Source organism: Stegodyphus dumicola, chromosome 8 (genome assembly GCF_044657685.1).
Source record: "Stegodyphus dumicola isolate Sdum_Otavi_A_Nest chromosome 8, ASM4465768v1".
Lineage (NCBI taxonomy): Eukaryota > Metazoa > Arthropoda > Arachnida > Araneae > Eresidae > Stegodyphus > Stegodyphus dumicola.
This window is the reverse complement of record NC_140775.1, coordinates 124,571,830-124,587,692: the sequence shown is the minus strand read 5'-3', so window position 1 is coordinate 124,587,692 and position 15,863 is coordinate 124,571,830. Positions and strand designations below refer to the sequence as shown.

General features: G+C 31.6%; 1 protein-coding gene across 4 annotated transcripts in view; it reads left to right on the top strand.

The window, feature by feature from the left end:
• The first annotated feature begins 764 nt into the window (after positions 1-764).
• The window catches only part of LOC118203728 (putative sodium-dependent multivitamin transporter), a 58,057-nt gene continuing 42,958 nt past the window's right edge, over positions 765-15,863 (top strand). For all 4 annotated transcript variants that reach the window (XM_035376013.2, XM_085822364.1, XM_085822366.1 and 1 more), the window contains exons 1-3: positions 765-978; positions 7,540-7,901; positions 15,078-15,143. In XM_035376013.2, coding sequence (XP_035231904.1) covers positions 7,557-7,901; positions 15,078-15,143 — 411 coding nt within the window. In that variant the 5' untranslated portion in view covers positions 765-978; positions 7,540-7,556. The remainder of the gene's footprint in view (positions 979-7,539; positions 7,902-15,077; positions 15,144-15,863) is intronic.

Genomic DNA, 15,863 nt, shown 5'->3' with positions numbered 1-15,863 from the left:
TTTTTATTGCCTTTTTGCACAAGCAAATTTTTGTAAACAAGGATTTTCTTCGACGTTATATTTTAAAAATAAACAAATTAAAGATTGATCCTAATTTACGGTTAAAACTAGGTGGAATGAGACCAAACAAAAAGAAATTGATCTCTCTTAAACAGGCCGAAATTTCGTACTAAATTTTAGAATTAAAGTATTATAGCTAAATTTCGATAATTAAAATGGTAGCCAATTTTTTATGTGTGCGTATTTAATACAAATAGCCAATAAGTTTTGCAAATGGAAAAATATATTTTTTTAAATATTTCTAATGAGGAACTGAAAAAAAATCATTGTAAAATGCAGTGGTGTGTTATTAAAGTTTTTCAATTTTTGTTCAGATGGTACGTGTTAGTCAAAAGTTTGAGAACCGCTGCTCAAGTAGTAAAATATACTTTTCATTTCATAGAAGATTTAACAAAAATATTGAGGAAATGTTTTGTGCCAAGTATTCCTGACAAACAAGGCAGATGCGTAAATAAAAACGGGTAAAATAACTGCGAAAACATAAAAATGATTTCATTAATGTTTACGATACAGGATGGATTCATTAACCAACAGAATATAAAATAATCTAGTGAATTTATCAATAAAACTAGATTAGTTGCTGACAGTTAAGAGCCATAAAATTCCTTTCTTCATCTTTTAAAACAGAAAAGTTTATCTGAGATTTAGCTTCTGATAAAGGTCAGCTGTATCTATAGCACTTTTAAATGATGACGTTTCTTAAATGGAGGGCATGTATTGACATCAGACTTCGTATCTTAAAACAGTTACTTATACATTAAAAGTACGATCGGAGAATGTTTTGAAGCAAATGTGATGTTGTTTTAAATACTTGCTTCCTGATTTCTTCATGCTGGATGTAAGTTAAAATACCGATGTGGACTGAAACTTCCAACTTAAAATGAATTCCTTTTACTAGGAGTATTTGAAACATATAACGTAAGTTTTCTCTTTTCTCGAAACTTAAGGTTTTGCGCTTTTTTAATGAATCCTTTTAAAAATGTTTTCGTTTATAACTCTTGCAGCACATTAAATAATGTACTAATAGGTACATTCTCGAAATTTAAACCTTTTGTGCTTTTTTAACTCATCATTGTTAGAATTTTTTAGTTTATAACGCTTGCAGCACATTAAATAATGTGTTAATAGATACTTTCTCGAAACTTAAACCTTTTGTGCTTTTTTTAATTAATCCTTGTTAGAATGTTTTTCGTTTATAACGCTTGCAATACATTAAATAATGCGTTAATAGATACCTTTTCGAAACGCAAACCTTTTGTGCTATTTTAATTAATCTTTGTTAGAATGTTTTCGTTTATAACTTTTGCAGCAAATTAAATAATGCATTAATAGGTACTTAGTATAGACTATTTCTAATAAAATAATCTGTTTTCGGTTCGGAATTGTCTTTTTCTGTTCTTATTATGAAATCTTGGAGATGTTTAATTATACTATATTTGTTACATAAAATATTCATAGTATTTCATAGGATCATAGAAACAAAAAAGTTATTCTTTTTCCCATTAAAAAAGAGTAGAATATTTATGAGAGTCTAAAAATATTTGAACGAAGTGTAGGTAAGAAATTAAAAAGAGACCAATATTTTCCTACCTTGACCCTCTGCCGATCAAGCAGAATGTGACAAGGGAAAGAATTTTCCCCGAATCTGAGGCTTGATCTGTGAACTAAGAAAAGCTTAAGATTTTGTACAAGTGACATTTTTTATCGCTATATTTGATTATATCATTCCAAGAGAAAAAGTAATGACAATGACAATTAAAGTAATGACAATTTTTATTATAATATTCTGCATCATGCTTGCATTATTATGCTTGTTACATTCATTTTTGTAGACCATAAAAAATAATAAATGTACTTACTCTCTGAAAACATCAGTTCAGCACATGAAAGAAATTTTAACATTAAAGTTAATACTTAATGTTTCCAAATGCAGAAACTAAATCACTATTTTAAAATAAAACTATTTTAAATAAAGAAATTTCGATGTTAAATGTTTAGGCGCTTTTCTCCATTTGCTTTTTAAGCGTAAAGTAGTATAAGAAAGAAAATATTAAAAAATACGATACTATTTCAAAAAGAAAATTACCATTTGACTAAATGATGTTTGTATATACAGAAGATGGCAATCAATGAGTTACTGCAAATTTCACCATTGCCATTAGATTTTATTTTGGATGAAGACAATGTACGAAATGACTGGAATTAGAAACTGACTCAGTGCATGACATTAAAAAACGTACTTTATTTTTTACAGTAATATATAAAGAAATATATTATAGGATTAGCGTAGTCCAACTGTACTTCTTACGTATAAAATTACATTTTAAATGATTCATTTTTTATACTGATTATCTAATTATTTTATGATGCGGAAGATAAAGGAAACATGTTAGTCTGCGTTGACTGGCAAAAATTCCTGCTCTTCTTTTCAGGGTCTCAAGGCTAGCTAAAATAATGATATATCTTGGAGGCATTTAAAAGCTTAATACGTTTTACAAATTATTTTACTTTTGAAAGTAAAGGTTCTTGCATTTCAAAGCAAAGAACATTGCAAAGGATAATTTTTAAAAAATTTCGAAATTTTCATCATTGCAAATAAGCTTTGTCTTATTTCACTAGTATACAAATCTGTAACTACTTATAGAATAAAGAAGGAGCTAATTAAACACATAAAATAATAAAATGCTGAACCAATAATCACATGGTTTCTGTCTTAAATTGTAGAATAAAGCAAAGAATCAGAGATTGAAAATTAAAATAATTTCATCTATCAACTTTTAAACATTTCATGCTTGTATTAGGACTGCACATGCAACGTAGACATTAGTATATTTAATACTTCTAGGATGAAAAAATTATTAAAATCTTATCCATTGCAGAATGCCTTGTTGATCCATTCTGAGTAATGTATGATGTTGGAAAACTCACTCCAGAAGAGAAAATATTACAAAATTTATTGGTATAAAATTAGTTTTTCAATAGATATTTTTGGAGCAGTAGTTCTGAAAAATTACTTTCCTTGCACAGATTTTTAACTGATGGCAAAACTATTGAAGGATCCTTCTTTTATTATCTGTATATTTAAAAATAAGCAGGATGCCAGAATACTGACCGAATCGTTTCTTATTGATTTTTCAAGTATAATTATTTTTCGAAGGAATAATAGCGCTTCAGTTCTTTTTACTAAAAGAAAAGACAGAGATGAGACCTTGCCTAAGAATGGTTCGTAATGAGAACTCATTTTAGTTCCCGAGAGTATTTGAAGTGATTAAAAATAGACTAAGGAACGAATATTAATTATTTTCCTAAATGTGTTCCAATTAACAGTGAACTTAGCGCAGTGAAATGCTTAACGATTCCATACATCCAGTGCTGATGACTTCCCATTGAGGAAGACACCTGCTGACCTCTTGGAATGATATAATCTAATATAGCGATAGAAAATGGCCTCAGATTCGGGAGAAATTCTTTCCCCTGTCACATTCTGCTTGATCGGCAGAGGGTCAAAGGTAGGAAAATATTGGTCTCTTTTTAATTTCTTACCTACACTTCGTTCAAATATTTTTAGACTCTCATAAACATTTTACTCTTTTTTAATAGGAAAAAGAATAATTTTTTGTTTCTATGATCCTATTAAATACTATGTATATTGTATATTGAACCCATGAATATTGTATATTTAGGGCTGAGCCCGGCTGTACTGTTTCGTAGTTTATGAACCAAACTGCAATTTCAGTTGAAGCGCCAAATAAGACTCGATACTATATCTCATTTTTTAAACTATTTATCGTTAGTTTAATTTAGTTCATTAAACGTTTTTTATATTTTATTGAAATTTTATTTTTTGCTTATGTTATTCCTTTGTTGTTTACTATTTTAATTATTAACTATTACGTTATTTTATTCATCTGTCTATCGTCTATCCTGAAGGTCTTCCATTGTGCTCCAGAGCTTCTAATTTTAGAAATTAAGTTCTGGGAATAGATCTTTTTTGAAGCTTCCTTTCTGAATCTTGATAATTTTTAAAGCTTTTTAAATCTCTTACATGATTTTCAGTTGAGACAACTTTTAAAAAGCCTCTTTTTTAATATAAGATAAATCTGCTTCATTAACATCAGATATTCTCAAATTAACGTAGACTTTTTTGTGTGGCTTCGAAACCTTTTCGTAATCCTAATGAAATATGTTTATTAGCTAATAGATTTACTTATAGTACTGTGTAATCCTGCTCAGTGTTTATGATATATATGCGAAATATTCTTTCAGTTGTTTTCCTATATTTATTTTCATTCATCTTAGTTTTCCAATTTTTCTTGCATCTAATTAAAGAGTATTAAAAATCAGATAAAATTACATCTTTGCTTAGTGAAGCTTCCAAACTACGTTGACATAAATCTGAGATCCCAGCTGAATCCATGTTGGTAGAAGTAGCAAACATAGTAGCAATTCAATATCATGTTACAGTGCACATTATTTAACTGAAATTTATTGTAAAATAATTATTCAAAAAAGTATATTTTTGAAATATCAAATAGTTTTGGGACTATTATAAAAGTTCTTTTTATCTGAAAAACAAAAATTAAAAGATTCTGAAACTCTGAAAAACAAAAATTAAGAGATTCTGAAAATCTGAAAAACAAAAATTAAGAGAGCATTCGATACCTCTAATCCCACTAATCTCGAGGAAAATTCAAATTTTCTGGACACTGAACGATTTTTCTTCAGATTTGCGAATTCTAAACTAAAATATCTTTATATGTTTTAATTCAAAATTTAAGCTATGTTTGGACACCCATAGAAACGTCCATTGCTGTGTATAAATTCGAAAGCAATTAGATAGTTTATTATTTATCACAGTTTTCTCTAAAAGAGTTAAATTTCCTAAAATTTCAACGCAATTTTAATTAATTTAAGGAAATTAATAAAAGCTAATTTATAAACAAAATGTACAGTTGCAAGCTTATATAGAACTTGCCTTTTTGGTTTGTATTTCTCATTAAGAGCACAGAATGCGGGCTAAGGAGATGTAAAGACGTTAAGTCATAGATCTGAATTAGATAGTTCTGAATTAGCCACTCAATTTCAACGCTAAACTAGGATTTTGTATCAAGGGAAGATTTTGGAAATTTTGCGCTTAAATTCAAACGTTTCATTTCCTATCAAGCAGCTTATTATTTCCTATGAGACAGCTGCGACAAAAATACTGTAGAAACATTCTTTAAAATTTTTGCGTGCAAAACGAATTTGGCACTTTTTGGTGGGTTAGATTTCTTTTGCCAAAACTATCATATGTAATTTATTACTTTGCTTCAGTTGGTTCAGGAAGCTTGCATAACAAGGCTAAATTTTAATTTAACTGAGCCAATGGTTCATTTGTAGGTGTTTCTTGATGTAAAACTAAGGCTTTGAAAAGTATTACAATGAGAGAGGAGAGGATTTCGTTTTATTTGGACAGGGAGTAGAGCTGTTTAAGGATTAACTGAAGATTTTTTAATGTCCGGCTGTATCTGGAATCCCCCTTCGGACTCAGGGTACTTTTGATCAGTTTCATTCCGCGACCGAATTTCATATTTTTTAGTCATTTTGGAAAGTAAGATAAAACTGAATGCCGGAAAGTGATTTAAGCACTTGAAAAAAATCCTTAGCTCGTGGGTATTCTGATACATTTGATAGCCACATCGTTGTTTAACTAAAACATTGTAAATAAGAAAAATGTTGTGGTGTCTGGAAACCGTTTCATTTACTAAATCAGTTTTTTTGGGGGGAGGGGAGAATAGCTGCTCATTTGTTTCTCTACATCGAGGATCACGAAATAATGTATGAAAATGTGACTGTCATCTTGATGTTATGCTGAAGCTTCATGAATACTAAAAAGAAACATAGAACTGTAAGTCTAAAATGTGTTGACTTAACGGAAGCCTACGTAAGATCCTGCATTTATCTGTGCGGGCAAGTTTCGGAAAATGATAGTATGCACTATAAGGGACTGCGAGCAGTATAAGTGACTGCGGGCAGTATAAGTGACTGCGGGCAGTATAAGGGACTGCCCTAGTATAAAGTTTAATATTACCTTATTTTTAAGTAACGAGAGAGTTTAGCATTCTATGTTTAATACCTACAAATGTAAATGATTTAAGAAGATTCTGGAAAATGTACTGTTACTCAAATATTTTTGTAAAATTATATTGAAAAAATGTGCCTCATGAAAATTCTAGTGGTTACTTATCTATTCCATTTAGTAAATTTAATTTTTATCTTTTATGTAGACATGTTTTTAAAAACTGTACCCTTATTTTTTGATTAAAGGCATATTTCAAATTTTTTTTCAATTTAAAACTTTCAGTGTTAAATAAAAGATTTTTTTTCTTTTATTAAAATATTTTTGCGTGAAAGATTTGAATGTTTCGAGATTCATATAAGATTTCTCCTCTTTGTAATAAAAAATTTTATAATTTTTGATTGAAGGGGGGTGTCATTCATTCAAATCTACATGTTTGATGTTCTTATTTTTCTAATTTTTAAGAAGAGTTCTGCTGTTTTATAAAACTGATGCATATTTTAAGAGCTAAAAAATAACTGTGGCTTATTAAAAGCTAAAAACAAAGCGAGTATAACAACACAAAATAATACTTTGACTTTTTTCTAAAGAATAATTTTATCATTAAGAATCAATAATAATAATTTTACTTTTAAGAAAATCTGCCATTTTGGAATTCCGTAATTGTTTAAGCTTAAAGCTGATTTAGCAGTCAAAACGTCTCTTTACTGAAATCGAAATAATAAATTCTTTCGAGAGAATGTTTTAGCGATTTTATAACAAGCATTTAATGAACATCGTGGAATCCTTCATTTAGTATGTAAAAGACTGATTAATAAAAGCTTGATAGTTATCAATGAATAATTTTATTATTGTTATCATTCATTCAAAGATTATGGACCATTTTATTGGATATCATAAAATTCATTTTGTAAAAATGATCGTTGATGCGATAAGATGATAAAAATTTTAAATATTTGCAATTTTTTTACATACGAAACCATGTCTGAATGAAAAGCATATTTACAATAAATAGCAAAAAGGTTTAAAATTATTTTTTAAAACGCATTCGAAGAAATTATTTTAATTATTGCATTTATGATCAGTATTATTCTCTATAAAACAGAAAGTTTTTTCAGAAGTTTGATAATTACAAAATTCAAACCTTCAAATTTTTTAGTATGCATTTCTGAAAACAACAATGGTTAAGAAAAGCGAATCATTAGTATTATACACAGGTCCAAAGAATTTTCGATTTATTATGAGGTTTCAAAACTTCTGGACTGTTTTTATCAAAATATTATAAACAGAACATTGATTTAATAGATTTGTAGAAGTCTTCTAAAGGAAAATCACACTTTTTATTAAAATTAGAATTATGTGCTAATTAAGGCGTTAATATTTTTAAATTGTACTTTTATTATTATCTTGCTCTTTTTTAGATTAATCAGCTATCACAATGACATCAGAAAAATTAAGCCTTTGTGCTGCAGATCACACTATTTTAGCAATCACACTGTCAGTATCTGCAGCCTTAGGTCTCTATTTTCGATTCTCGGGAAACAAACAGAAAACCAATGATGAATATCTACTGGCTGGCAAAGACATGTCAATACTTCCCGTTGCTTTTTCGCTGATGGCTACTTTTTTCTCAGCGACGACTCTTGTGGGAATTCCAACAGAAATGTATGATTATGGCACCAACATGGCATTTATGAATATTGGATTTTCTCTTGGACCAGTGATTGCTGCTTTTCTATTCATTCCAATATTTTTCAATACTGGTATTTCGACAGCATATGAGGTATTTTTTATTTAATTAAAATAATATTTAAATTAATGATGTATTGATAATTGTGGTGATAATTATTACAAAATATGCATATTAAATAAACTAAAAATTTTAATAAACTTCAAGTCAGTCTAATTTGATTATAACTTTTCTTGGGTTTTATGAATTTAACAGCAAGCACTCACAACAACGGGCAATCTGCCACACAATAGACAAGCTGACAGTGAATTGTACTAAATTATTTAGATCAGGGAAAAGTGCTCAGGAATTATCTGTCTATGGATAGGGATGATGACTTCATAAAGGAGATTTTGAACGAAACTGGCTTGTATTCACGTTACACATGGGAAAAAGGCACGAAAGCTTCCATGTGCTTCTCCCGTTCCCCGGCATTTGAATTCAAGGTGAACTAACAGCATTCAGTAGTTTTACCACTAAACAGCTTATAGGTCCCTCTATCCGCAAGGATTTAAAACTTAAACTACGGACTAACTAAAATCTCATCCCATCCGGATATTAGAAAAATTTAAAAAAAATTGACTTATCTTTTTTTACCCCAGGATAAATATAAAATGGTAATGGGAAAGTCTTAATTTTTTTAGTTGGGTTCTTTACTTCAATAATGAGTACACAGCAAAAAATATGGTGTTATTTCTGCTATAAAAAACTGATTTTATTTGTCAATGTTCTTTTGTGATATGATTAATAAAAATATTAATCCTGATTTCCGTTTACTTTTACCGAACTACAGATCGTAATAGTAAATGCAAAATGAGAAAGAAAAGTGTTTTTAGTAAATATAAAATTAAAACCTTTATTAGGAAATCAGTTTCAATGAAATTGTCTCAGTTGAAGAGAAAAGTTAGATTTTGATAATTCTGTTTATACGGACATCATGGCAGGGATTTGGGAGGAAAATATGGTTTCAGGTCATGAAGATATCAAAAGTGCTTCTGTAAGGTTAGTTTCAATTAGGTTGCCTAAATATGCAAAACCACGAGAGCTATCTGCTTAAGAAAAGGAATGCCTTTGTGGTGTATTTTTTGAAGGAGACTGTCTCGTATCCACGTGACCTGTCGGGAAAAACACGAACACACACCATGCAGCTAGGCTTCTATAAGGAAAATGCAGTTCTAAAAGAAACGGAAGAAACTGCTCAGATTTTATGCAGATTTATGGAATTTCTTGATAAGATGTTGCAGGTTCTAAAGCTATGAACGGATACTTCGTTCAAAAAAGAATATCTTTAAATTAATCATGTGATTATGGTAAAACAGACTAGGGCTAAGAAGAATGCCATCTCTAAATATAAAAAAATCTTTGGAAAACTGGCATATATCTACGTAACACATGGAAAAAACAAACGAAAAGCTCATGCAGCTAACATGTTAACGATGATAATTTAGAATAATATATATTCAAAAAAATATATGTGCCCATAAATAATGAGTCACTGTCTCGAAACTCGTTATTTACGTATCATTTAAAAAGGTATAGAAATGATTAGAACTTTGAAGCCAAAAAAAAATCATGATTAAGTAAGTCAAAAGAATAAATCAAAATATTTATATATTTTTTGAGATAAAAATTGACTGAGGTATTTAATTTTAAAACTCAAGATCGCACTCAAGGGCTGTACATAAATTGCAAATTTAACTGTTTGCGTTTGTACGTAATAAAAACGAAATATATCAGCTTGGAAAAAGGTTTCTAGTGATACTAGATTAAATGATGAGTATTTATATGCGGACTGTCGTGAAAAGTATTTATCAGTGCTAATTGTTTTAGAAAAGAGAACTTATTGACAGAATTTATAGAATTCGTCTTTGAAAAAATGGCCCTAAGCTTCAGTATTTGCCCTACAGCCAATTAGTAACATTATTTACAGAACCAACGAATATTTTATACTATAAGCTAAGGTGTGGTGGTGTATTTAATTATGGCAAAGCACACTAGGGCTATCTGCCTAAGGGGAGGGATGCCTTTCGTGGAGGACTTTCTAAGGGGAACTGGCTCGTATACACGTTACACATGGGGAAAACCACGAAAACGCCCATGCAGCCAGCCCGTTCGCGGGATTCGAACCTCGAACCGAACTACCAGTGTTCAGCGTCTTTACCGCTCGGCCGCTGGTGGGCTCTATAAGCTAAGGAAAACGTATTAATGTAGAACATCGGATGTAATAAAAAGAGTAAGAATTACACTTAATTAGTAGAGAAAAAAACGCATGCTAAAGTATTTCTCATGGATTATGATAAAATGTTTCGTGTAGCTTGCGATAAAAATGTTTCGTATGGCTAACAATAATAATAAAAAAATTAAAAAAAACATATTTCAGGTTGTTATCACGATAAACTCCAGTCTTTAACTTCCGATTTTATTTTGCAAATGAATTTAGCCGAATGTTTAGGATTAAATTAAGCATGTAATTTAAGAAAAGAATGCAAATTCAGTTACAAGTTAAAACATCTCATGTGGACGCCACATAACTTCTTTCTACGGGCTATTAAATTGTACACTTTTTCTTGCTACATTTCATTTAAACTTATTTAAACCTCGAATTTCTGTAGAGATTTATTGAATTTCTCATTCAATTACTTCAGTTATCACTTCTCAGCAAGGCAAAAAATACATAAAAACTAAAAAATCTTCACTAAAAATTGAAAAATTGAAAAATACGTAAAAACATAAAACACCAACTACAGTTAAAACAAGACGCAAGAGAACTTGAACTTTCTTTAACAATTAAAATTAGACTTTTTGTGCAAAAATAAGCAATCCGACCAGCGGGCAAGAAGGCTAATTTTTTGGTGCAAAAAACTGACAGTTTACTTTTGTTCCGACTCAGCAAAAAGACACTGAAGGCGCGGAGACTGACTGAATTCACTATTCTGGTAAGTTTCAAATGTAAACAAATGGCTTCTCTATTAGGCTTAGTCGCACTTAAACAACTTTTAATTTGTTGACAATTTTACAACTATTGCATGCAAAATAACTAAAGGCAGAAAAACCTTATCCATGCAGCTAAAATAACATAATTAACGGAACATAAAAATAACATAATTCAATCACTTTTAAAGCACAAAATGCACAATTTGGCAACATATAAGAATAAAAAAAAACTGAGTTCACCAAGCCGAGTAACAGAGGGGGTATATATCTATATTTATATATTCTTGGTGCGGCTGATTTAAACCAAAAAGGGAGGTCACAACTGCATGTTATAGCATAAATAAAATTATATGTAAAATATATAATATGCTATATATAAAATTTCAAGTTCCGAGGCTACTCTTTTTTGAGTTATGCGAGATAGATACATACATACTTATGTGCAAACAACACGAAAAAATATGATTGGAATCTATTTTAAATCCATTTTATAATCTATTTTTGGAAAAAGTCCTTTATTCTGTCCTTACGTACAGATATTATACAAAAACATCGTTAAATTGCATTCGACAGTGGTCAAAATGGATAATTTCGTTGGAATATAATACCTGAAATTTTTCATGATTACAATACTTCTTTTACTTTGCACAAAGAAGTAAAAATCGGGTTTTAGTCAATGTTTAAAAAAGCTAAGATCCTTTTAAAAAATGAAATCCCGGTAATTCATATATGCAAGCAGAATTTAGAAATACTCAATAGATACAAAAATTCTTCAACCAGAAAACAAGAAGTAAATAAGAAGGACTAATATGGTTTCCACAACAAATCAGTAAACTTTTTTAAAAAAAATCTATGCTACACCCTTAACTTTATACTGATAGATGTATATTCCTGTGCTACGAACAAAATGAAAAACCAATAAAAACAAATCTGAATTTACTATGCCAAATAAGCTCTAAACAATTAGATGTACTAAAAGCTAGTTACTTATGTTAAAATATAGCTTTCTAATAAATTATCTTTATTAATTGCTAATATCTGAGAAACAATGGCTTACAGAATAAATTCAGAATCTTTTCAGTACCTGAGAAGATATATTAAGCACCTAGAGTGGTAATTCTTTTAAGACTATAATGTATCAGTAATGTTGGCTAACATTCATATCGTATAAAAATTAATTATATTTTTTCTAAAATCAGTTTTACACTATAAGTGTTAGAGAAAAGCAAATCAATGCTATATTTGATACTAGCCGCTACGCGGCTAGCCTTCGTCTGGCTTTTAAATGTACAGTAAAAATGCCTTAAGGAAACACCAAACATTAAATTTAAAACTTGCACAGAATTTTACTCCGCGGAAAAATTTTATCAAAAGAATCAATAAAAATGTATCGCATATTAAAAATAAAATAAAATAAAATAAGCAATATCCTTTAATCAAATATTAATTATCCTAATAAATAAATTAACCAATTTCCCGTCGCAAAAAAAAAAAAAAAAAAAAAAAAAAAATCATGCTTACGTTTAAGTATCTTAAAAACAGTGAAGTAAGCAAGAAATATTTTATCTCATATTTTAAACCAGTCAGCATTCCAATATACAAAACAGTAAATGAAAAGCTGTTGCCAGAACAACATTTCTAAAAGAATGAAACTATTCAAAATGATGCGATTTCATCAAAAAAGATAAAATAAAAAAGTATGATTCGAATTTTGAAAAAATCTCCTCGAGGTGCACTGGCTCTAGTCTAGATGCACCTTATGTACCAAATTTCGTAGCCCTGGTTATATTAGCTTACGCGCAGCACGAACGAAAAACACGCACATAGTAGACAGACTCTTTCTTTTATTATATGTAGAGATGTCATTTTCACTTCTTTGTACAAATCAAAGGAAGTATTGTAATCGCGAAAACTTTTGGGTACCATATTTCAACGAAAATATCCATTTTGACCGCTATCGAATGCAGTTTAACGATGTTTTTGCCTGACATCTGTACATCTGTGTCTAATTACATTTTTGCGTGTGGACAGAACAAAGGACTTTTTCCAGGTTGCAAAAAGGATTTAAAATGCATTCAGAAGATACACTCACGTTTGTGAAAATTGCAACACCAAGAAGGAATCGTCATAATTGAATGCAATTTAATACACAGTTGAGTGGTAGTGGTACAAATAAATGATTAAATGTTCAAAGCAAACAAACAAGAACAAGAGATCAGAATCAGTATTTTGTGTGGCCACCACGCGCCGCAATAAGTGCTGCTACACGACGTGGCATGGAGTCAAACAAAGTTTGAATGTCTGACTGAGGAAGAGCATTCCATATCGTTTGTACGCGTACCCAAAGTTCGTCTGCAGACGCAACAGGACGAGGATCACGAGCAAGACGCCGACCAATGACATCCCACACATGTTCAATTGGCGACATATCCGGGGAACACGCAGGCCAAGGAAGAAGCTGTACCTGCTGCGCTGCAAAGAAGGATTTAACAATCCGAGCAGTATGAGGGCGGGCATTGTCCTGTTGAAATACAGCGCCTGGCAAGCTTTGAAGGAAGGGAACAGCTTCGGGCTGTAGAACTTCACGGATATACCGGTTGCTGTTCAGATTGCCCACAATTCGTAGCAATTGAGATCGTCTATGATATGCTATGGCGCCCCAGATCATAACTCCGGGTGTTCGTCCACTGTGGCGTTCGATAATGCACTCCGGAAGGTGGCGTTCACCGGCATAGCGTCTGACACGAATGCGGCCATCATGGTACCACAAATTAAAGCGGGATTCGTCAGAAAACACGACATGCTGCCAATCAGCACGCCAGTCTCTATGCTGATTGGCCCATTGTAGCCGCAGGCGGCGATGGTCGTGCGTTAGGGGGATCCTGTATAAAGGAGTCCGTGCGCGCAGTCCACACTGCAGCAGACGTCTACGAATTGATGAAGCACACAATGAAACACCTGTAGCTATTGACCACAGTGCTGCCAATTGTCTAGAGGAAGCTGTACGGTCCGTCCGCGCCATGCGGACCAGGTGTCTATCATCGCGAGCTGACGTCACATTTCGGGGTCCACTCCCGGATTTCCGAGTTGTCCGACACTCGTCCGTCCACTGCTTCCAAACGCGCATCACTGTGCTGCTGTTACGCTGCACACGAGAGGCTACTGCACGATACGACAATCCAGCTTCACGAAGGCCGATGATTCTCCCTCGTTCAAACTCTGTAAGTTGTTCAAATCTCGCTCTCTTTCGTCGACGAGGCATAAGTACAGATTGAGTTAACGTTTACCACTAGCAGATAACCACCGATAACCATACACGCCTCGCTACAGCCGTCTATTTATTCGGATCCATCAGCCGTTCAGAGGGCGCTGCTCAGCATACGCATGCGCTACGGATTTGCAATTCTAATCATTTGCATATCATGCGCTACTTTGCATTTCCTGAAAATTTCAGCTCACTCGCGTAAGTCCTTCATGGTGTTGCAATTTTCACAAACGTGAGTGTATTTTTCTTAATGTGTGTGCGTAAGTATTCATGTATCTCACATAACTCAAAAACGAGTAGCCTCAGAACATTGAAATTTCGTATATAGGATTGCTATATCACGTACTTATGCACTTTCCTTTTTAGTTGCAATCGGCCGTACCAAAAATATATAAATATCAACAGTTTAAAAGTTGTTTAAGTGGGGATAAGCTTAATTTTTTAACCATAGCAGCCATATTTGTTTGCATTTGAAACTTAGCAGAATAGTGAATTACAGTTTGTCTTTTTTGCCGGATGGAACCAAAAGTAAGCTTTCAGTTTTGTGCACCGAAAAATCTGCCTACTTGCCCACTGGCCGAATTGCTTGTTTTTGCGTAGAAACTTTAATTTTAATTGCAAAATTTGTGTTTTAATTGTTTTCACTATATTTGGTGTTCTATATTTTTCAATTTTTAATAAAGATATTTTGAGGATTTTGTATTTTTGCCTTTTCGCGAATCGAGAACTGAATTAATGGAATAAGAAATATATCTTTAATGAAATTCGAGAAAATGAGTTTAAATGAAATGCAGCAAAAGATTGCATAATTTTATATTCCGTACAAAAAAAGTCATGGGGTGTACATACCAGATTTTCTATTGTCACATTTATAAGATTTTTGTGTTATCGTCTGCAGCGTGCACAATCAAATGCTTTATATTTATTGTTGTTTTTCTTACGCTTATTTCAATTTATTTTTTATTGTTTTATAGTTCTATGTATTACTATCATCATTATTTCATGTTATTTCATTTATTTACTTTGTACAGTATTTGGAAAAACGGTTTGGAACAACAACGAGAAGAATTCTATCTGCTTTATTTATATTTCAGAGCGTAAGTATTCTAAAGTTATCAATAAATACAGCTACAGTTTAATAGGTTTAAAATTAATATGATAAATTTGCATAAATGCAATTGTTATATAATGAGCGAATCTGAACCATACAGCGCCTGGCACTGCATCGCACATGAGGTGTAACAAGAGAAATTATGGAGACGTTAGGTTTTTCGAAGCTTTAAATGGAAGACTCACCTATGGCCTCCCCGTGACTCGAAACAAGAATTTTCCGATTACCAACTAGACATGCTACCACTTAATTAATTAGTAACTTAATTAATGAGACGAGTGGAAGAATGCGATAATTCCTTTCATATTTCCTAAATTAAAATGTGACAGAGAAAAGTCATGGAGCCCAATGGAAAAAAATCAGGTGTTACAAATTTACGTCCACCACATATAATTAGTTCATGTTTATTGTAGAATCATTAGGCCTTTTTGGAGTTATAAACGTGAAAAATCGACTTTATGCCCTCTGTAGAATTCGATCCACAGACTTCCAGATGCCAGATGTGTGTGTTAACACTTATACCACGATAGTACGCACAGGAAGATGCTATAATTCTCTATGAAATAAGCGGAGAGAATATATTTGAGGATTCTAAATAATATTAAATAAAAGCTATTTTATTCTGTAGATATATATCTATATATAGATGATGTCCGCCAAAAACATCGCCCAGAGAACAACGCAAGAGGAAAATATCGTCTTCGAA